Source organism: Neoarius graeffei, chromosome 18 (genome assembly GCF_027579695.1).
Source record: "Neoarius graeffei isolate fNeoGra1 chromosome 18, fNeoGra1.pri, whole genome shotgun sequence".
Lineage (NCBI taxonomy): Eukaryota > Metazoa > Chordata > Actinopteri > Siluriformes > Ariidae > Neoarius > Neoarius graeffei.
Window position 1 is genome coordinate 65,661,572 of NC_083586.1, and position 17,299 is coordinate 65,678,870.

Sequence of the window (17,299 nt, forward strand, 5' to 3'; positions counted from 1 at the left end):
TCAACCAACTCAGGTTTGGAGATTAAACACACCGAATCGACAGCTGCTTTAGTTTGGGAAGTAAATGTGTAAAAAGTGAATCTTTTTGAAATGAGATGATCAGTTGATCCTTCAGATGACACCGAAACAAACAAACTCGATGGATTGTGATTCGAATTTAAGACTTGTGTAAAGTTCTGAGGGAAAACATGGTCTAATGGTTCAAGAAGGAGCTTTTGGACCAAAAGGTTATTGGTTTGATTCCCTGGACCAGCAGGAATGGAATGGCTGAAGTGCCCTTGAGCAAGGTACCTAAGAGCGTCTGTTAAATGGCATTAATATAATGTAATTACAGGCCAGTTATACACGCCAACACAACATGATGATGTCGCTCCATGTCTTTCCACAAACGTCTCCTCACCGTATCAGCCATTACACACAACGGGCCCCCGTCAATGAGCTGTTACTATAGAAACCATAACGTATTCGAAAAAATAACGACAAACCTGCGATGACTGTCAGCACTGCTGTTCTAGAAAATGAATCAACACTTTCTGACTAATCACAAGCCAGGATTCAGCAGCGCTGTGGTGTAAACTGTTCTACTGGAGAGATGATCATCACCACATAACTATTTTATCCATAAATTACAATTTAAAGTTTTTTTTCCTGCTGCAGCAGATCGTGTATTAAACTGTATCTCCAGTGAGGCGAGGAGAACATTACTCTCACTCAGTCAAGCGCAAAACTCATTCACCGCCCTGATCCCAGTGTGTCACCTCACCACATTCCTTCTCACTACACACACACACACACACACACACACACGTTTATTGTATATTATAGTGTAGCCTGCTATAACAACATGCTATTATCACCATTATAACAACTCACAGTTATTTGTACCAGTTTGTTTTGGTAAATTATCTACATTTCTTTTTTTACAAACATGCAATTTACCTCAAACTGTGATCTGACCGTGCTGCCCTGTCTTCAAGTTTTTTAGCTGTTCAAATAATAAGAAAACCGAACTCAACCAAACAAATAAATACAAACTGGGGAGGGAAAACAGTCCTGCTCTTTGGTGTGATTTGTCTTGAAAATAGATGTTGTGAGGGCTTTTTTTAAAACCTTTTTCTTTAAAGTGAAATGATGATGATGATGATGATGATGGAGCATGTAACAGATGTGTGAAGATGATGAAGAGAGGAACCACCACTAGGGACAAAAGTTACAGAGTCTTTAGACTGAGTGAGTGAATCCTGACAGGGCTGATGATGTTTCACCAGGCGGCTCTTTCTCTCCAAAAAAAACCGAGTGGAGACGAACAGAGCCGAGAGGAGCCGAGAGAGAGAGAGAGAGAGAGAGAGAGAGAGAGAGAGAGAGAGAGTCACACACAGCGGGGGAGAGAGAGATTCAGACACAGCAGAGAAAGAGAGAGAGAGAGATTCACACACAGTGGGGGGAGAGAGGGAGAGAGAGAGAGAGTGTCACACACAGTGGGAGAGAGAGGGAGGGAGAGAAAGAGACAGGGGAGGGGGGAGAGAGATTCACACACAGCAGAGAAAGAGAGAGGGGTGAGAGAGGGGAGAGAGAGAGAGACAGAGGGGAGGGGGAGAGAGAGGGGGGGAGAGGGAGGGGAGAGAGAGAGGGAGAGAGAGAGAGAGACAGAGGGGAGGGGGAGACAGAGGGGGAGGGAGACAGAGGGGGAGGGGGAGAGAAAGAGAGAGGGGGAGAGAGAGAGATTCACACACAGCAGATAAAGAGAGAGAGAGAGAGAGAGAGAGAGAGAGAGAGAGATCTGCAGTTATGAACAAACTGATTGTAGAACATCTGGACTCGTCTCAACTCTCTCACTCACTTCCTCCCCAAAGCTCACTTTACTCCTCCCTTCACTCTTTATTCCTGTCCCTTATACAGAATGGTGAATGGTTGCGTCCCTTATACAGAATGGTGAATGGTTGCGTCCCTTATACAGAATGGTGAATGGTTGCGTCCCTTATACAGAATGGTGAATGGTTGCGTCCCTTATACAGAATGGTGAATGGTTGCGTCCCTTATACAGAATGGTTGCGTCCCTTATACAGAATGGTGAATGGTTGCGTCCCTTATACAGAATGGTGAATGGTTTCGTCCCTTATACAGAATGGTGAATGGTTGCGTCCCTTATACAGAATGGTGAATGGTTGCGTCCCTTATACAGAATGGTTGCGTCCCTTATACAGAATGGTTGCGTCCCTTATACAGAATGGTGAATGGCTGCGTCCCTTATACAGAATGGTTGCGTCCCTTATACAGAATGGTTGCGTCCCTTATACAGAATGGTGAATGGTTGTGTCCCTTATACAGAATGGTGAATGGTTGCGTCCCTTATACAGAATGGTGAATGGTTGCGTCCCTTATACAGAATGGTTGCGTCCCTTATACAGAATGGTGAATGATTGTGTCCCTTTGCAGTAATGAGAATGTTTCATGATTTGCAGAGATGCACAGAAACCTCTAGAAACATCAGAACACCATCATGCTGCAGACTCATCCAGAGAATGAAGAGAAGAAGAAGATGATGATGATGATGATGATCTGTTATCTGTTAAATCATGATGGCACGCGCCAGACTGCACTTCCTGTTCCGTGGAGGAAATAAAGAAGATGTGCACTCACCACACAGCCATGCGGTCCTTGGGGTAGCGGAGGCGCTCGATGGTGCCGAGGACATGCGGGAGCGAGTGCTCGGAGTTCCGGCACACCAGCGCGAGCAGCACGCGCGGAGCCAGCAGGGGAGACTCGGGGCTCCAGCGCTCCTCCGGGAAATACCCCGACCCGGGCCCGAGCACCAGCAGCGCCGAGGCGGCGGACAGCAGCAGCGCGACCCGGGCCATGGCGACACCGGCACCGGCACCGGGAGCCTCCTGTCCGTATCCTGAGATTCCGCCAAGCGATGTTAAAGCTACACCCTGATTACTGCGCCGTTTCAATGCGCATGCGCACAGTCAGATCCTAAAGGGGAAACGTTTATTCAACATGTTTCATTCATCACCAAAACGCTGCTCTGGATCGCACAGTAACCCATCACAGCACTGAAGCGCCTCTGTTCCTGGCTACAGGAGGATATTATGTCGCGAACTATCAGAGCTGTCCCCGCCCCTTTATGAAGGTCTAGATCCGTCCAATGAGAATGTGCCAGAAACTTTTGAGGGCGTGGCTAAAGCAACGGGGCGGAGTAGTAGGCTGTCTAACAGCATCTGCACACAGATGTGGAGATGTTTTTTTTTTTTTTTTTGTTCTTATAAACACTATATATGCCTTAAGATAAGATAAACTTTATTCATCCCTCGGTGGGGTTCGAGCAGCTCACGGATAGAAAAAAGAGTCAGGAATAAACAGAAACAAAAAATAGAGTGCAATAAAAGTATAAAAATCTATAGGAAAATATATATATATATATCTATGTATAAAAATAAAAATGTAAAACACGGGCCATGTACATAATATACACAACTAAATAAGAATGGAACTTAAATAAGAGTCATGCTTCAACTGAAATAGAACATAACACTAATAAAATACTTGCAACTGAAATAGATATATTGCACCAGGTAGTGAATGTTATTGGACAGCATAACATAGATAAAGAGGATGGAATGTGTGTGTAAAGTAACCAAAGAAATGTCAAAAACACAGGCTATGAACATAATTGTACAAAAAAAAACAATAAGAGTGAGACTTAAGTAAGAATCTCATCTCATCTCATTATCTGTAGCCGCTTTATCCTGTTCTACAGGGTCGCAGGCGAGCTGGATCCTATCCCAGCTGACTACGGGCGAAAGGCGGGGTTCACCCTGGACAAGTCGCCAGGTCATCACAGGGCTGACACATAGACACAGACAACCATTCACACTCACATTCACACCTACGCTCAATTTAGAGTCACCAGTTAACCTAACCTGCATGCCTTTGGACTGTGGGGGAAACCGGAGCACCCGGAGGAAACCCACGCGGACACGGGGAGAACATGCAAACTCCACACAGAAAGGCCCTCACCGGCCACGGGGCTCAAACCCAGAGCCTTCTTGCTGTGAGGCGACAGTGATAACTGCTACACCACCATGCTGCAAATAGTAATATTATTGCATCATTAAATTGTTGTTTGTGAACACCACAATAAACTTTATAACCATATAACCATGGGACCATGAGTTTCTCAACAATTTTATTTTACAAACTAACCATAGTTTTTATTACTCGAGTTTGTTTTGGTTTAAAGAGAAAAAAAAATCCAGAATCACAAAACACCCCAAACTAGCCAGATGTGATGAAGATGTGAAGAAAAGACTTGTGGTGGAAGAGAGCTATGATTTTAGATGCACAGTGTAAAGAACACAATGAAGGCATCCTGGAAACAGTTTGTATCTGTTCTATTTGGATGAAGAAAAAAAAACATCCAAATGGTTGTGTGCTTTACCAAAAAACAATTGACCAAAATCTGCCACGCCACTGTTTCAAAGAGTAAAGAGTCACCACTCAGTGATTAGAGACAAACTGAAGGCCACATTTATTGTGAAGTCCACGTTCATGTCTTCATTCCTGAGAGTCTCTCCATCTCCTTCTGTAGGCTGCTAAGAACCCATGTAAGAAAAGATCATTTGTCTTTACAAATACAATAAATTAACAGTACATCCATATTATTTTATGGAATTTATAGAAATTCCAGAAACTAGCACTGATGAGGGATTCATCAGGTCTCCATCAGGTTCAAGAAGAAGAAGGCTTTATTAGGTCACATGTACAGTACACTCAAGCACAGCAGAACTCATCTGAAGCACACATACCCAGAACAGTGGGCAGCGATGCTACAGCACCCAGGGAGCAGTTGGGGGTTCGGTGCCTTGCTCAGGAGCACTTTAGTCATGATACAGAGGGAGTGGAAAGTGCTGTCCTCTCCCATGTTTACTGCCAGTCCCGGGAATCAAACCAGCAACCCTTTGGGCCCAAGGCTGCTTCGCTAACCTTCAGGCCATGGTTGCCTCCCAGTAATGAAGCAAACAGAGCAGTGTCAGAAACAGAGGTACAGAAGGAGTCCAGTTCTGTCCCCTGAGGTACAGTCTACACTAATGTACCCCTAGGGCTCATTACTGGACCTCAAGGTCACTGTTTGTACTGTTTTAGAGCCAAAAACGTACAAATACGTTTCCAGTCTGTATATAAAGGGTACAAATAAATACCTTACAGAGTACTGATCCAGTGACAAGCTGTTGTGCCCCTGAACGTACAGTAATGTAGTTTATTTTCTAAGAGGGTAAGCTTTTTTTTTTTTAATGAGATGCTCAAAGTTGCACACACTAGAGGGCGCCATAATACTCGCATTCGGACATATACACACCTACTTTAGTTGAGTTTTAATGGAAACAGAAGCAGATTGTGGGTTTTTTTTCACCATAAAATATACAAACGAGCAAAATAGACCTGGAGGCCAAACAGTTTGCTCTTCACCTCGTTACTAGTTTAGATCAGTGAGGGCTGGAGGTTATTCACATGGAGGAAGTCCAGTGTTCTTCTGTCACACTGAATGATGAAGTGCTGAGGAGGTGTGTGTTTCACAAAGCTCTAGATTATCAGCTGCATAAATAAATTCAGAAAGAGGGACAGCCATAGGCTACAATGACCACACTCCCACATCTGAGACACACATCTGCTCCAGTCCCAGATGTTCTGTGAAGGGAATGAGAATTACACGCATGGAGATGAAAGAGAAACTCTCAGTCTAATTCTGTTCACAGCGTTAAGATCAAAACCCCTGGACCAGATGTTTCAGATGACAAAGGTACAATGGCCCCCCTCTGGATGGCGCACAATACAACTGCAAATGCTACGCCCCGCCCAGGTAGGAGGAGCTGGATCAAGTCCGACTCCACCCCCTGGACTTTGTGATTGGTTCTGCTACATATTTGATTCGGTTGATATTAAGGTGTAGTGTAGTTTACGTAAGATCTATCTATCTATCTATTTATCTATCTCGGAATAAAGCTAATGTTTAAGACTGACACACATCCTTGATTTGAGATTTGATTTGATTTGATTTGTCCAACCACTCCACAAGTCCAGAACTCGTTTCCGGTCCATTAATGGTTCCAGATTAACTCTAAACTGATGTATTTCTGTCCAAATGACACTGAGATTATAATTTCCATCCATCAGCACAATGTTATGTGATTTCAGATCAGCTTTAATATCTAAAACTCAGCCCTGATCTGGCAACCCTGCTCCCTGAGCGCTTCCTGGGGAGAAAAAAAAAAAAATCTCTTCCTTCATCTGACATTAGGTTTCGTTTTTAGGGAAAGAAAACTCAGACACTTTATTTCCTTTTCAGCGTTACTTTGTTTACCTCTCACATCTTGAGGTTCCTCTGAGAAGGATCTGAGCTCTGTCTCACTGCCATTATTATTATTATTATTATTATTATTATTATTATTATTATTATTATTATTCACACCCTCCATGGCGTCCTCTCTAGAAGATGATCTCTCATGCCCAGTGTGTTTCAAGATCTTCCAGGATCCTCAGCTCCTCTCCTGTGGACACACTTTCTGCCGCAGGTGTGTGGGATATGACCCTGCCTTCTCTGCCTTCTGCACTCGAGCATGTCCCGTGTGTCAGCAGGTGATCTGGCAGGAACCTGTGCCCAACCTGACTCTGAGTAACACCTGCAAGTCTTTTCAGAAGGAGAAGGAGAGAGAAACAGAGGAGGAAGATGGAGGGATTCAGTGCGTACTGCACGGAGAGAAGATCCTATTTTTCTGCAGGGATGATGAACAGGCCATATGTTCTCGATGCAAGAAACAGAATCACCTGTTACACAAAGTTCAACCTCTTGCACACGCTGTACACCAGCGAAAGGTGTGTATCCTGCTTGCAGCTCCTGCTTCTGAGAGCAGATCTTTTAAATTCCTTTTGGTTTTCAGGTAAAGCTTTCTTTTATGGAAATAATATCAAATAGTGTTCCTTTAATCTTTAAATAATTTGACCTTTCTGGAACCTTAATGTTAAGGGATGTTCTCCAGATCATCCAGGGTTAGTGCAAAGTCCATCCTTGTACCACTGTTTGGCTGGAATTTCATCTGAGTTGAACTAGTAACGTACTGTAGGGGACCATTGTGCTGTAAAGTTCTCAGAATGATTCTGACTTGTTGGACTGAAACTCAACATTCCCAGAATGTTATGAGTTGTTTCCAAAATACGAACATTGAAAACATTCTGTGTTTGATGAATGTGTGTGTGTGTAGCACCTGCAATGATAAAAAAAAAGAACAAAAATGTTTAATCCGCCAAAGCAATCATGAGACAGAGCTATAAGAGTACATTTCATCTCTGCAGGACCAAATCAAAGTGGCTCTCCGTCCAGCTGAGAAACTTTTGGAGTCTCTAAGGAATGGCACGGCACTGGAGTGTAAAATCAACAAATACATTGAGGTAAGGTGTAGACGTAGAACCTGCTTCTGAGTGTCACGGTGAAACGCCTGAGGATTAAAGGGGTTTGTTGATCAGCTGGTTATTCAAGTTCCCTTTGCTAAATTATAGCTTTCAAAGAATGTTTCATCTCCTCCTCTTACTGTTCCTGATTTGCTTTTCAAATACCTTGGCGTTCACATCATGAATGCTTTATGTTTTCTGCTCAGGCTCCACCTTTACCGTGTCTCCTGATCGTTGTGCTACACCTGCGTCTTGTGCTGCTGTAAACAGTGTCTCAGGGTGAAGAATAAAGCAACAACCAAAGCAATCAGTAATCATTACGAGCGAAATATTTTATTGATAATTTTAAAAAGCTGCAGCCGACTAACGTACTCATGCACATAAACATGATTAGAAAGATGATGAAAGGAAGTTTCAAGAGGGGGAAAAATGAAAGAAGGAAACAATGATCTCGATCAGGAACATGACTTCAGTTATATCTTAACAAACAAGTGTTTCCAGGCAAAACAAACCTCACCTGCCAGCACTTATTTTATACCTATATATTGATAACGGTAATATTTCTCAATCATCAGCTGTCAGGTTATAGTCCTATGAAAATCCATGATCTTGATTTTGACATTTCAGGGTCAGTCAAGGTCAAAGGTCATGGTGGCAACTGAAAGCCCACATGCGACTTCTTCTATGTCGATAATGGTAAACATCTGGCTTTCATGAACCATTTTAAAGTTACAGCCCTTTAAAAAACCATGACTTTTAGTTTGACCTTTCAAGGTCACTCAAGGTCAAAGATCATGGTGCCAAATGAAAGCCCATATGGGAGTTCCTATATGCTCATAATAGTAAACATCTGTCTATCAACAACCATTTTGAGTTCTCATCTCATCTCATTATCTCTAGCTGCTTTATCCTGTTCTACAGGGTCACAGGCGAGCTGGATCCTATCCCAGCTGACTACGGGCGGAAGGCGGGGTTCACCCTGGACAAGTCGCTAGGTCATCACAGGGCTGACACATAGACACAGACAACCATTCACACTCACATTCACACCTACGCTCAATTTAGAGTCACCAGTTAACCTAACCTGCATGTCTTTGGACTGTGGGGGAAACCGGAGCACCCGGAGGAAACCCACGTGGACACGGGGAGAACATGCAAACTCCACACAGAAAGGCCCTCGCCGGCCACGGGGCTCGAACCCAGGACCTTCTTGCTGTGAGGCGACGGCGCTAACCACTACACCACCGTGCCGCCCACCATTTTGAGTTATAATGGAAAATATGTTATTTTGACTGAAAGGTTGACCTTTCCAGTGACCTTCACCTTGACCCGATTACCCCCAAAATTTAATCAGGTAATCTACAGACCATTGCCCACCTACCCTGAAAATTTGAAATCAGTTGGTGCAACCGTCTAGACACTAGATTGTTAACAGACAGACACAGAAACAAACAAACAAATGAACCACACTGATTACAATACCTCGCCTGCAACGGAGTAAGCATGCGAAACATCTGCAAAACTGAAGACATAATTAAGTTTGTCAGCAGACAACAAGTAAAATACCAAGCACACTTCACTCGTCAGCCCAGTCACACCCTGACAAACAGACTCCTCTTCAATGACAACAAGAACAGCAAAGCAGGAAGATCAGTCATAACACGAGGAGAACAAGTCGTTAGAGCGAGACAGCCTTTCGATTTCATAAAATCGGTGAAATGTAGTTCTGTCTGAAATGTGGTGATTGTGATATATGTTGATTTCTGTAATATCTCACAAAATATCAGGCCATTCTGTGGCTGGGAAGTTATTTAATTTGAGGGGATTAAAGCAAATAATGTGCATGAAATCGCTCGCTTGGCGCAGTCAAGCAGACAGAGGAAGTCCGTGTGCGCATGCGCAGGTTTCCATTGAGCGTGCACTGACCCAGTTCCATCATTTTGCCATCAGACGAGGAGCCAGTCATAACAACATTCGCATTGCAACTTCAAGTTGTGACAGAAAATATGACGGAGCCAATGGATGCTATGCGTCAGATGCTGGTTAGTCTCTCGTAAATATTGTAATTAGTGAAGAACATGCTGCAATTGGCCCAAATCTGTATCTTTTTGAGGTGAACTTGAGCCGGGTCACTCATCTCACCGAAGCCCGTTTTTCACTGAGCGTATTCTTGCCAATATTCGTTAGTTATAAAGAAAATTATGTATTGATTTCACAATGTAAATATTATTCCTGTGCATTAGATAGTTTACATAGAAGGTCTTTTTTTATCGTTGCGATGATGAAGAACGCTGAGTGAAAATGTGTGTAATTAGACTGTACACCTATATTGCACAACTTCTAGTGAACAACCTCTCGATTCACTATCATACTCATCTCATCTCATTATCTGTAGCCGCTTTATCCTGTTCTACAGGGTCGCAGGCAAGCTGGAGCCTATCCCAGCTGACTACGGGCGAAAGGCGGGGTTCACCCTGGACAAGTCGCCAGGTCATCACAGGGCCAACACATAGACACAGACAACCATTCACACTCACATTCACACCTACGCTCAATTTAGAGTCACCAGTTAACCTAACCTGCATGTCTTTGGACTGTGGGGGAAACCGGAGCACCCGGAGGAAACCCACGCGGACACGGGGAGAACATGCAAACTCCGCACAGAAAGGCCCTCGCCGGCCACAGGGCTCGAACCCGGACCTTCTTGCTGTGAGGCGACAGCGCTAACCACTACACCACCCTGCCGCCCCGCATCCTAAACTGTAATATGAAAATAAAGACATTTGTCAAAGTAGTTATATTTTAAATTCTTTCAACTGATCTGTTCTGTTTTTGTATACTTATTCCATCATAATGGACCAGAACCGGCCTCAGGCATCTCGTGGGTGGTCACGAAGGAAAGAAATATCAGGCATATTCTATTCAAAACCTCTACTAGTGACACATAGATGAAGAAAAAGTTTGAGATGGATTCCAAAGGACTCATCAGAGACTAATCGGGGCAAACTGAAAACAGATGGGAGTGATCATGACACACTTGGGAAACAATCAAGAATGGGACGTGGGAGGAGACAAGACCGGAACCAAAACAAAACAATCATGGCAACATAAACAAACATTAAGAAAAAAGTAAAAGTCTTTCTCGTTCCAGAACCTGGTCTTCCCAGGCAGTCTCCCGTCCCAGTATTAACCAGGCCCTTAAGGCGGCACCGATCTCCGCTTTTGTAGCCGTCAGTCTCTTGCCAGTGGGGATCAGGTCCTCTGGTAACTGCAAGAGCTTGACTCCTCACTTGCATATGTACTGCAGCGTGCCTTGCCAGACAGCAGTAAGGCAAGGCAAGGCAAGGCAAGTTTATTTCTATAGCACATTTCATACACAGTGGCAGTTCAATGTGCTTTACAGAAGTAAAAGCAAAACAGTAAACAATAGAGAATAAAATTACATAAAATAAATGGGAAAAAATATAATAAGAATTAAACAATAGTAGAAACAAAATAATAAAATGAAGTAGAAGTTCAAATAGGGGGAGAAAAAAACAGCAGAATAAAATAGAATAAAAGTTAAGTAAAATTTGAAACATGCAGAAACTGTAAAAGTACAGATTATAAAACATGTAAAGAAGACAATATTAATTATTTAACAGAAAGCATCTGAGAACAGCTTGGTCTTTAGTCTAGATTTGAAGCTGCCAACAGCAGGAGCATTTTTAATGTCCTCTGGCAGTTGGTTCCATAGCTGTACTGCATAGTAGCTAAAAGCTGCTTCACCACACTTTGTTTTAACAACACGTTTTAATCGTAAATTTTTCTGTTGCGATCTGGTAGATCTGATTGGGTTAGGCCGCTGCAACATATCAGAGAGGTAATTGGGCCCTGTACCATTTAGAGATTTGTACACCAGCAGCAATGCTTTAAAGTCAATTCTGTAGCTTACTGGAAGCCAGTGAAGGGACCTTAGAATTGGGGTAATGTGCTCTGTTCTTTTTGTTCGTGTGAGAACCCTAGCCGCTGCATTTTGAACCAGCTGAAGTCGTTTGATGGTCTTTTTTGGCAGGCCTGTGAAAAGGCCATTGCAGTAATCAACCCTACTAGAGATGAAGGCATGTATTAGTTTTTCCAGATCATTTTTTGACATAAGTCCTCTTAGTTTGGAAATGTTTTTAGGTGATAGAATGCCGTTTTAGTGATTGCTTTCATGTGACTGTCAAAGTTTAGCTCGCTGTCAATGAAAACACCAAGATTTTTAACCATTTCTTTAGTTTTAATCACTTTTGTGTCAAGAATAGTGGTAATCCTGAGTCTTTCATCTTTTTTTCCAAATAGAATTACTTCTGTTTTATCTGTGTTCAGCTGAAGAAAATTTTGTGACATCCAGTTGTTGATTTGATCGATGCACTGGTAGAGACATTCAAGGGGGGCATAATCATTAGGTGATAGAGCAAAATAAATTTGGGTGTCATCTGCATAGCAGTGATACAAAATTGAATTGTTATTGATAATTTGCCCAAGTGGGAGCATATAAAGGTTGAAAAGTAATGGTCCAAGAATCGACCCCTGGGGGACACCACAGGTCAAGGACATTGACGTTGAGGAACAATTTCCCATGGTAACAAAGAAGCTTCTATCTTTTAAGTATGAATTTAACCAATTGATAACTTTACCAGTCAATCCAACCCAGTGTTCAAGTCGATATAGCAGTATGTTGTGATCAACAGTATCAAAAGCTGCACTGAGGTCCAGTAATACCAGGACCGATGTTTTGCCTGCATGAGTATTAAGACGTATGTCATTTATAACTTTAATCAACGCTGTTTCAGTGCTATGATTGGCACGAAAACCTGACTGAAAATTATCAAAACGGCTGTTTGATATCAAGAAGGCAGTTAATTGATTGAAGACAATTTTTTCAAGGATTTTCCCGATGAATGGTAGATTTGATATTGGCCTGTAGTTATTTAATACTGAAGGATCCAGATTATTTTTTTTAAGTAGGGGCTTTACAACGGCTTTTTGCAGGGACACAGGAACAACGCCAGTCTCTAGGGATGTATTTATAATTTGAAGCACATCTGTAATTATAAGATGAAGAACAGACTTAAAAAGTTGGTGGGCAGAATGTCCAATTCAGATGTTGAGGAACTGAGATTTTGTACAGTTTTTTCAAGAGTCTCATAATCAATTAAACAAAATTCTGACGTTGTGTTGAAGTTATCTATCTGTGTCATTGGTGATTGCAGTTTTTCAATTTTTTGCAGCTGAGATATATTATGAGCAATATTCTGCCTTATTTTATCAATTTTACCTTTGAAGAAGGATGCAAACTCATTGCATTTATTAACTGAGAGAAGTTCAGGTGCTAATTGTGGAGGGGGATTAGTTAGCTTCTCTACTGTTAAAAATAGCACACGGGCATTGTTCATATTCCTGTTGATGATGTTGGAGAAGAAAGACTGTCTTGCTTTACGAATTTCATAATTATAATTACAAAGCATCTCTTTATGGATTTGATAATGGATGTGAAGTTTAGATTTGTGCCATTTTCTTTTAGTCTTTCTACATTCTCTCTTTAGCAGTTTAACAGCCGGGTACTGCTTCCATGGTGCTTTCTGCTTATCATTGACTCTTTTGATTTTGAATGGAGCAATATCATCCATAATTTGGGTCATATTTAAATTAAAAATTTCCAGTAAATCATCTACAGAGTCTGACATTTTGGTTGAGTTCTGAGAGAGAGCTTGCTCAAAGAGAACACATGTGTTGTCTTTTATGACTCTCCTACCCATTGTCGTTGAGCTGTTCTGAATGTGAGGAGACATAGAAACATCAGAGAAAACACAGAAATGATCAGATAAGGCCAGGTCAACAACAGTAGTAGAAACAGTAAGACCCTTTGTGATGACGAGGTCAAGGGTATGACCACGAGAGTGGGTCGGCCCCTGTACATGTTGTACCAGGTTAAAGTTGTCAATAAGTGCAAGTAGTTCTTTGGCATAAGTGTTTTCAGTATTATCTACATGCAAGTTAAAATCCCCAGATATAATAAGACAATCAAACTCTAAGCAAATGACTGACAACAGTTCACCAAACTCTTCAAGAAAGACTTTGGCTGAATGTCTCGGAGGCCTGTAAATAGTTAATAATAATATGTTAGGAGAGCATGTAACAAGTGCACATAAGTGTTCAAAGGACATAAAATCACCAAGTGAGGATTGTTTACATTGAAAAGAGACTTTTAATATATTTGCGATCCCTCCACCTTTCCCTTGTCGGGTAACACTCAAAAAATTAAAATTTGGGGGAGCTGCTTCAATAAGGGTGGTAGCACTATTTGCTTGATCCAGCCAAGTTTCAGTTAGAAGCAAAAAATCAAGATTGTGTTTGCAGATAAGATCATTAATTAAAAATGACTTGTTTAAAAGTGATTGTTTAAAAGCAGTAGGTACCATTTTTATGATGGTCTTTGGTATGACCTGACCATGAGTAGAACTTGTGATCTCCTAGTCAAGAGGTGGACATGCAAAGCACTAGGCCAACTCACGGTCAAACAAACATTAAGAGACGCAGAAATGAGCTTCAAGTTGAGAGCTGTAGCCTGCAGGACATCATGCATCATTCTGTAACAGATTTTTATTTTTTTTTTAATTGCAACAGTTGGCAAATTGCCGTAGTATAAGAGAAATAAAGCACTTGGGGTTGTACTGTTTTCCCCCAAACTCCCTGAAGGGTTAATTTGAGAAGGATAGGTGAAAATAATGACACTATTTTAGTTCTACAGGTAGAATGGTAATAATCAGGAGGGTAATATTATAGCATATTGTGGGTAAGTTTTATAGCTATAAAATTGCAAACAGTTGGTCTTTCTGTCTTTCCATCAGACCCGGTAGTCTTCGACCCAAACTCCTCCCACATGTCTTCGTCTGGTGATCTGGTGTGTGTGAGCCACTCCGTTCGCAGGTTTTACCCCCGCAATCCCCTACAGAGCAGTGATAACCATTTGGTTCTATGTTCAAAGGCCCAAAATGCCAGGTTCAACTGCTGGGATGTGGAGGTGGGAGACAGCAAGTGCTGGACCCTCGGTGTGTGTCAACGCTCAGCAGCCGAGAGAAAGCACACACAACCTTTGATCCCTCAGTATGGGTTTTGGGGTCTCAGGAGAAATGGAAACTTCTACAATGTCTTGGGGTCTACTCTGTTTGGGTTAAGTAAACCTCCGAAAACGGTGCGGGTGAAGCTGGTACAGCTCAATGTCAACAACTGGAAGCTGAGCTTTTTAGATGCTAGAAACAAATCTGAAATCGCGTGTATCAATGATATAACCTTCGGGAGGGATTTCTTTCCATTTCTGATCCCAGAGGAGAAAAATGCCCCGCTGCGTATTGTTCCTGTAAATGTAAACATGACCATGGAGAAGAGATTCAGCTTCTTAGAGATGCACATGGACATGATTTGTTTATATATACTTGGATTCTCCGTGGTGCTTTTTATCCTTTTTATGCTTTTGGTGGTCACATTTGCAAAAATAAATTGAGAAAGTGAAATTCAGAGAATTGTTTGTGTTGCAATTGAAGAAGCACCTTATAGGAATATATTTAAATATTCAAGTTAAGACAGATCAACAAGGCTTCTAAAAACAAACAAATAAAAAAAAAACATGCTTCTAGAGCCACACAATAAAAATCAGGAGATCAGTACAGAGAGCACGATAAAAACCACGGTTTGGTTCAAATTAATCACAATAGAAGCAGAGAACCTGTACATACTGCTTGGATACCACATCGTTTCTGTTAAGTGTATTTATGCTCATTTTGTATATCCATCCATCCATCCATCCATTATCTGTAGCCATTTATCCTGTTCTAGAGGGTCGCAGGCAAGCTGGAGCCTATCCCAGCTGACTACGGGTGAAAGGCGGGGTTCACCCTGGACAAGTCGCCAGGTCATCACAGGGCTGACACATAGACACAGACAACCATTCACACTCACATTCACACCTACGCTCAATTTAGAGTCACCAGTTAACCTAACCTGCATGTCTTTGGACTGTGGGGGAAACCGGAGCACCCGGAGGAAACCCACGCGGACACGGGGAGAACATGCAAACTCCGCACAGAAAGGCCCTCGCCGGCCACGGGGCTCGAACCCAGGACCTTCTTGCTGTGAGGCAACAGCGCTAACCACTACACCACCATGCCGCCCCTCATTTTGTATATCTTATATTTATTTACTTATCACCTTTCTTAGCTCTCAGGTACTTGCTAGGTAAGGGTTTTTTTTTGTCTTTTTTTTGTACCTTAACTTTTTGCACCTTTGGGGCCAGCACAAAAGAAATTTCATTGTGCCTTAACAATGACAATAAAGAATTGGAACTTGAATATAGGCAATGATGAGACACTGTAATTTTGCATAATTGTGCTGATCACAGGATATTATGATATTATGTATGATATTGACACCGAAGTTTCATAACAGATTTAAGCTTTCTGAAAAAAAAAAATCATGCAGGATTTTCTAGCTTCAGCAGGTAAAAATGTACCAGGATTTAGTTTACTTAGAGCCATGATGTTCTCTGTGTTGTACAATGATAATAACACGAATGATTTGTTCATTATAATGACATTAACTATGTGTATAATTGTCTGTGTTGGGTCAAATTTTATTATATGTAGATTATGATCAGAATATGAATCAGAATCAGTAGGTTAAATCAGGATATATGTAGGTATATGTAAGTTTAGTGAAATAGTAATTCTTAGCTTATTCTGTGTCAAAATTTAGTTTGAAATGACCTTAGGTCCGGCTGGACATTGTTTGGGAACATTTTGTTTATGAATGTGTATTTTGAACAGAGAAGTGTCTGAAGGTCTGTTTTAGTGTCAGCTCGACCCATACACACTCTGAAATGGTAGAATTAAAGTTCATGATCATGTTAATTCATTCAGTTGAACCTTAGGTCATAGCTTCATAAAAGCTATGAAATATACTGAAATATATTGAAATATACTATTGTAGTGATTAATGTTAGTTTTATAGGTCCCGTAATTAATGAATGCATTCTGTGATTAATGTTAGTTTTATAGTTCTAGATTAGTTCCATAATGACATTATAATTATAATTAAGATCTTATGATTCTAAGGATTTTTAGTTTAAAAGCATTAACCTAATTTAGTTATGAGTTTAATCCTGTTAGTTGTTCAATTGTTCTCTCTCTTTCAGGCATATTCTCATTGTTCTGGTGGTTAAGTTGTTCTTATTTTTCTTTTATGTTTATTCTCTTATAACATTCCTTGTTTTAGCATTATTAAAGACATACTGTTATTTGTTATTTTACTCATGATGGTGGAATCAAGATGTAATTTACTGACTTAGCACACATTCATGTGTTAAGAATTATTCCTGTTAATTAGTAAGATCCTTTCTGTGCAAACTAGTGTTTTTTGACCTTCTTCGTAGGCAAGAAGGTCAATGAGGTGGGCTCATTGACGCACATGAACAACGTCCGGTGCGCTGCTCGGCTGCGAACCGCGTCCTGAACATGCTCTCGCTTTAAGTTTGTCTCAAGTTTGTTTGTTTGTTTGTTAATGTGCTTGTGTCGTTTGTTTTGTGTCTAAAATGGCACTCGTCACGTTTGCCCACTTACGATGTTAAAGATGATTTATCCGTGGATTATATTGACTCTAATTGGGATTACCATCATTGGGCAACTCCCTGCTCACTCAAAGTCTTCTGTTGTACCGGAGAGAGAAATGGACTTAATATCCGACTGGGACCGTCGCCCCAACGCAATCTACAGCCGTGATTCCCTGCTTGCATTTCGCCACTTGCCACCTTCGCCACCCCCGCCGTTCCTGAGTG

The 17,299-nt window shown here is 41.6% G+C and overlaps 1 protein-coding gene across 7 annotated transcripts in view; it reads right to left on the bottom strand.

The window, feature by feature from the left end:
- colgalt1b (collagen beta(1-O)galactosyltransferase 1b) overlaps positions 1–6,844 on the bottom strand; it is a 34,739-nt gene extending 27,895 nt beyond the window's left edge. For 5 of the 7 annotated variants that reach the window (XR_009650583.1, XR_009650582.1, XR_009650584.1 and 2 more), the window contains exon 1: positions 2,641–3,076. Coding sequence is in view for 4 of the 7 variants with exons in the window: in XM_060899270.1 (XP_060755253.1) it covers positions 2,641–2,858 (218 nt within the window). In the remaining 3 variants the exon portion in view is untranslated. Of the gene's footprint in view, positions 1–2,640; positions 3,077–6,469 lie in introns of those variants that run through there. The other 2 variants (XM_060899272.1, XM_060899271.1) reach the window with 2 other exon arrangements.
- Positions 6,845–17,299: the final 10,455 nt, after the last annotated feature.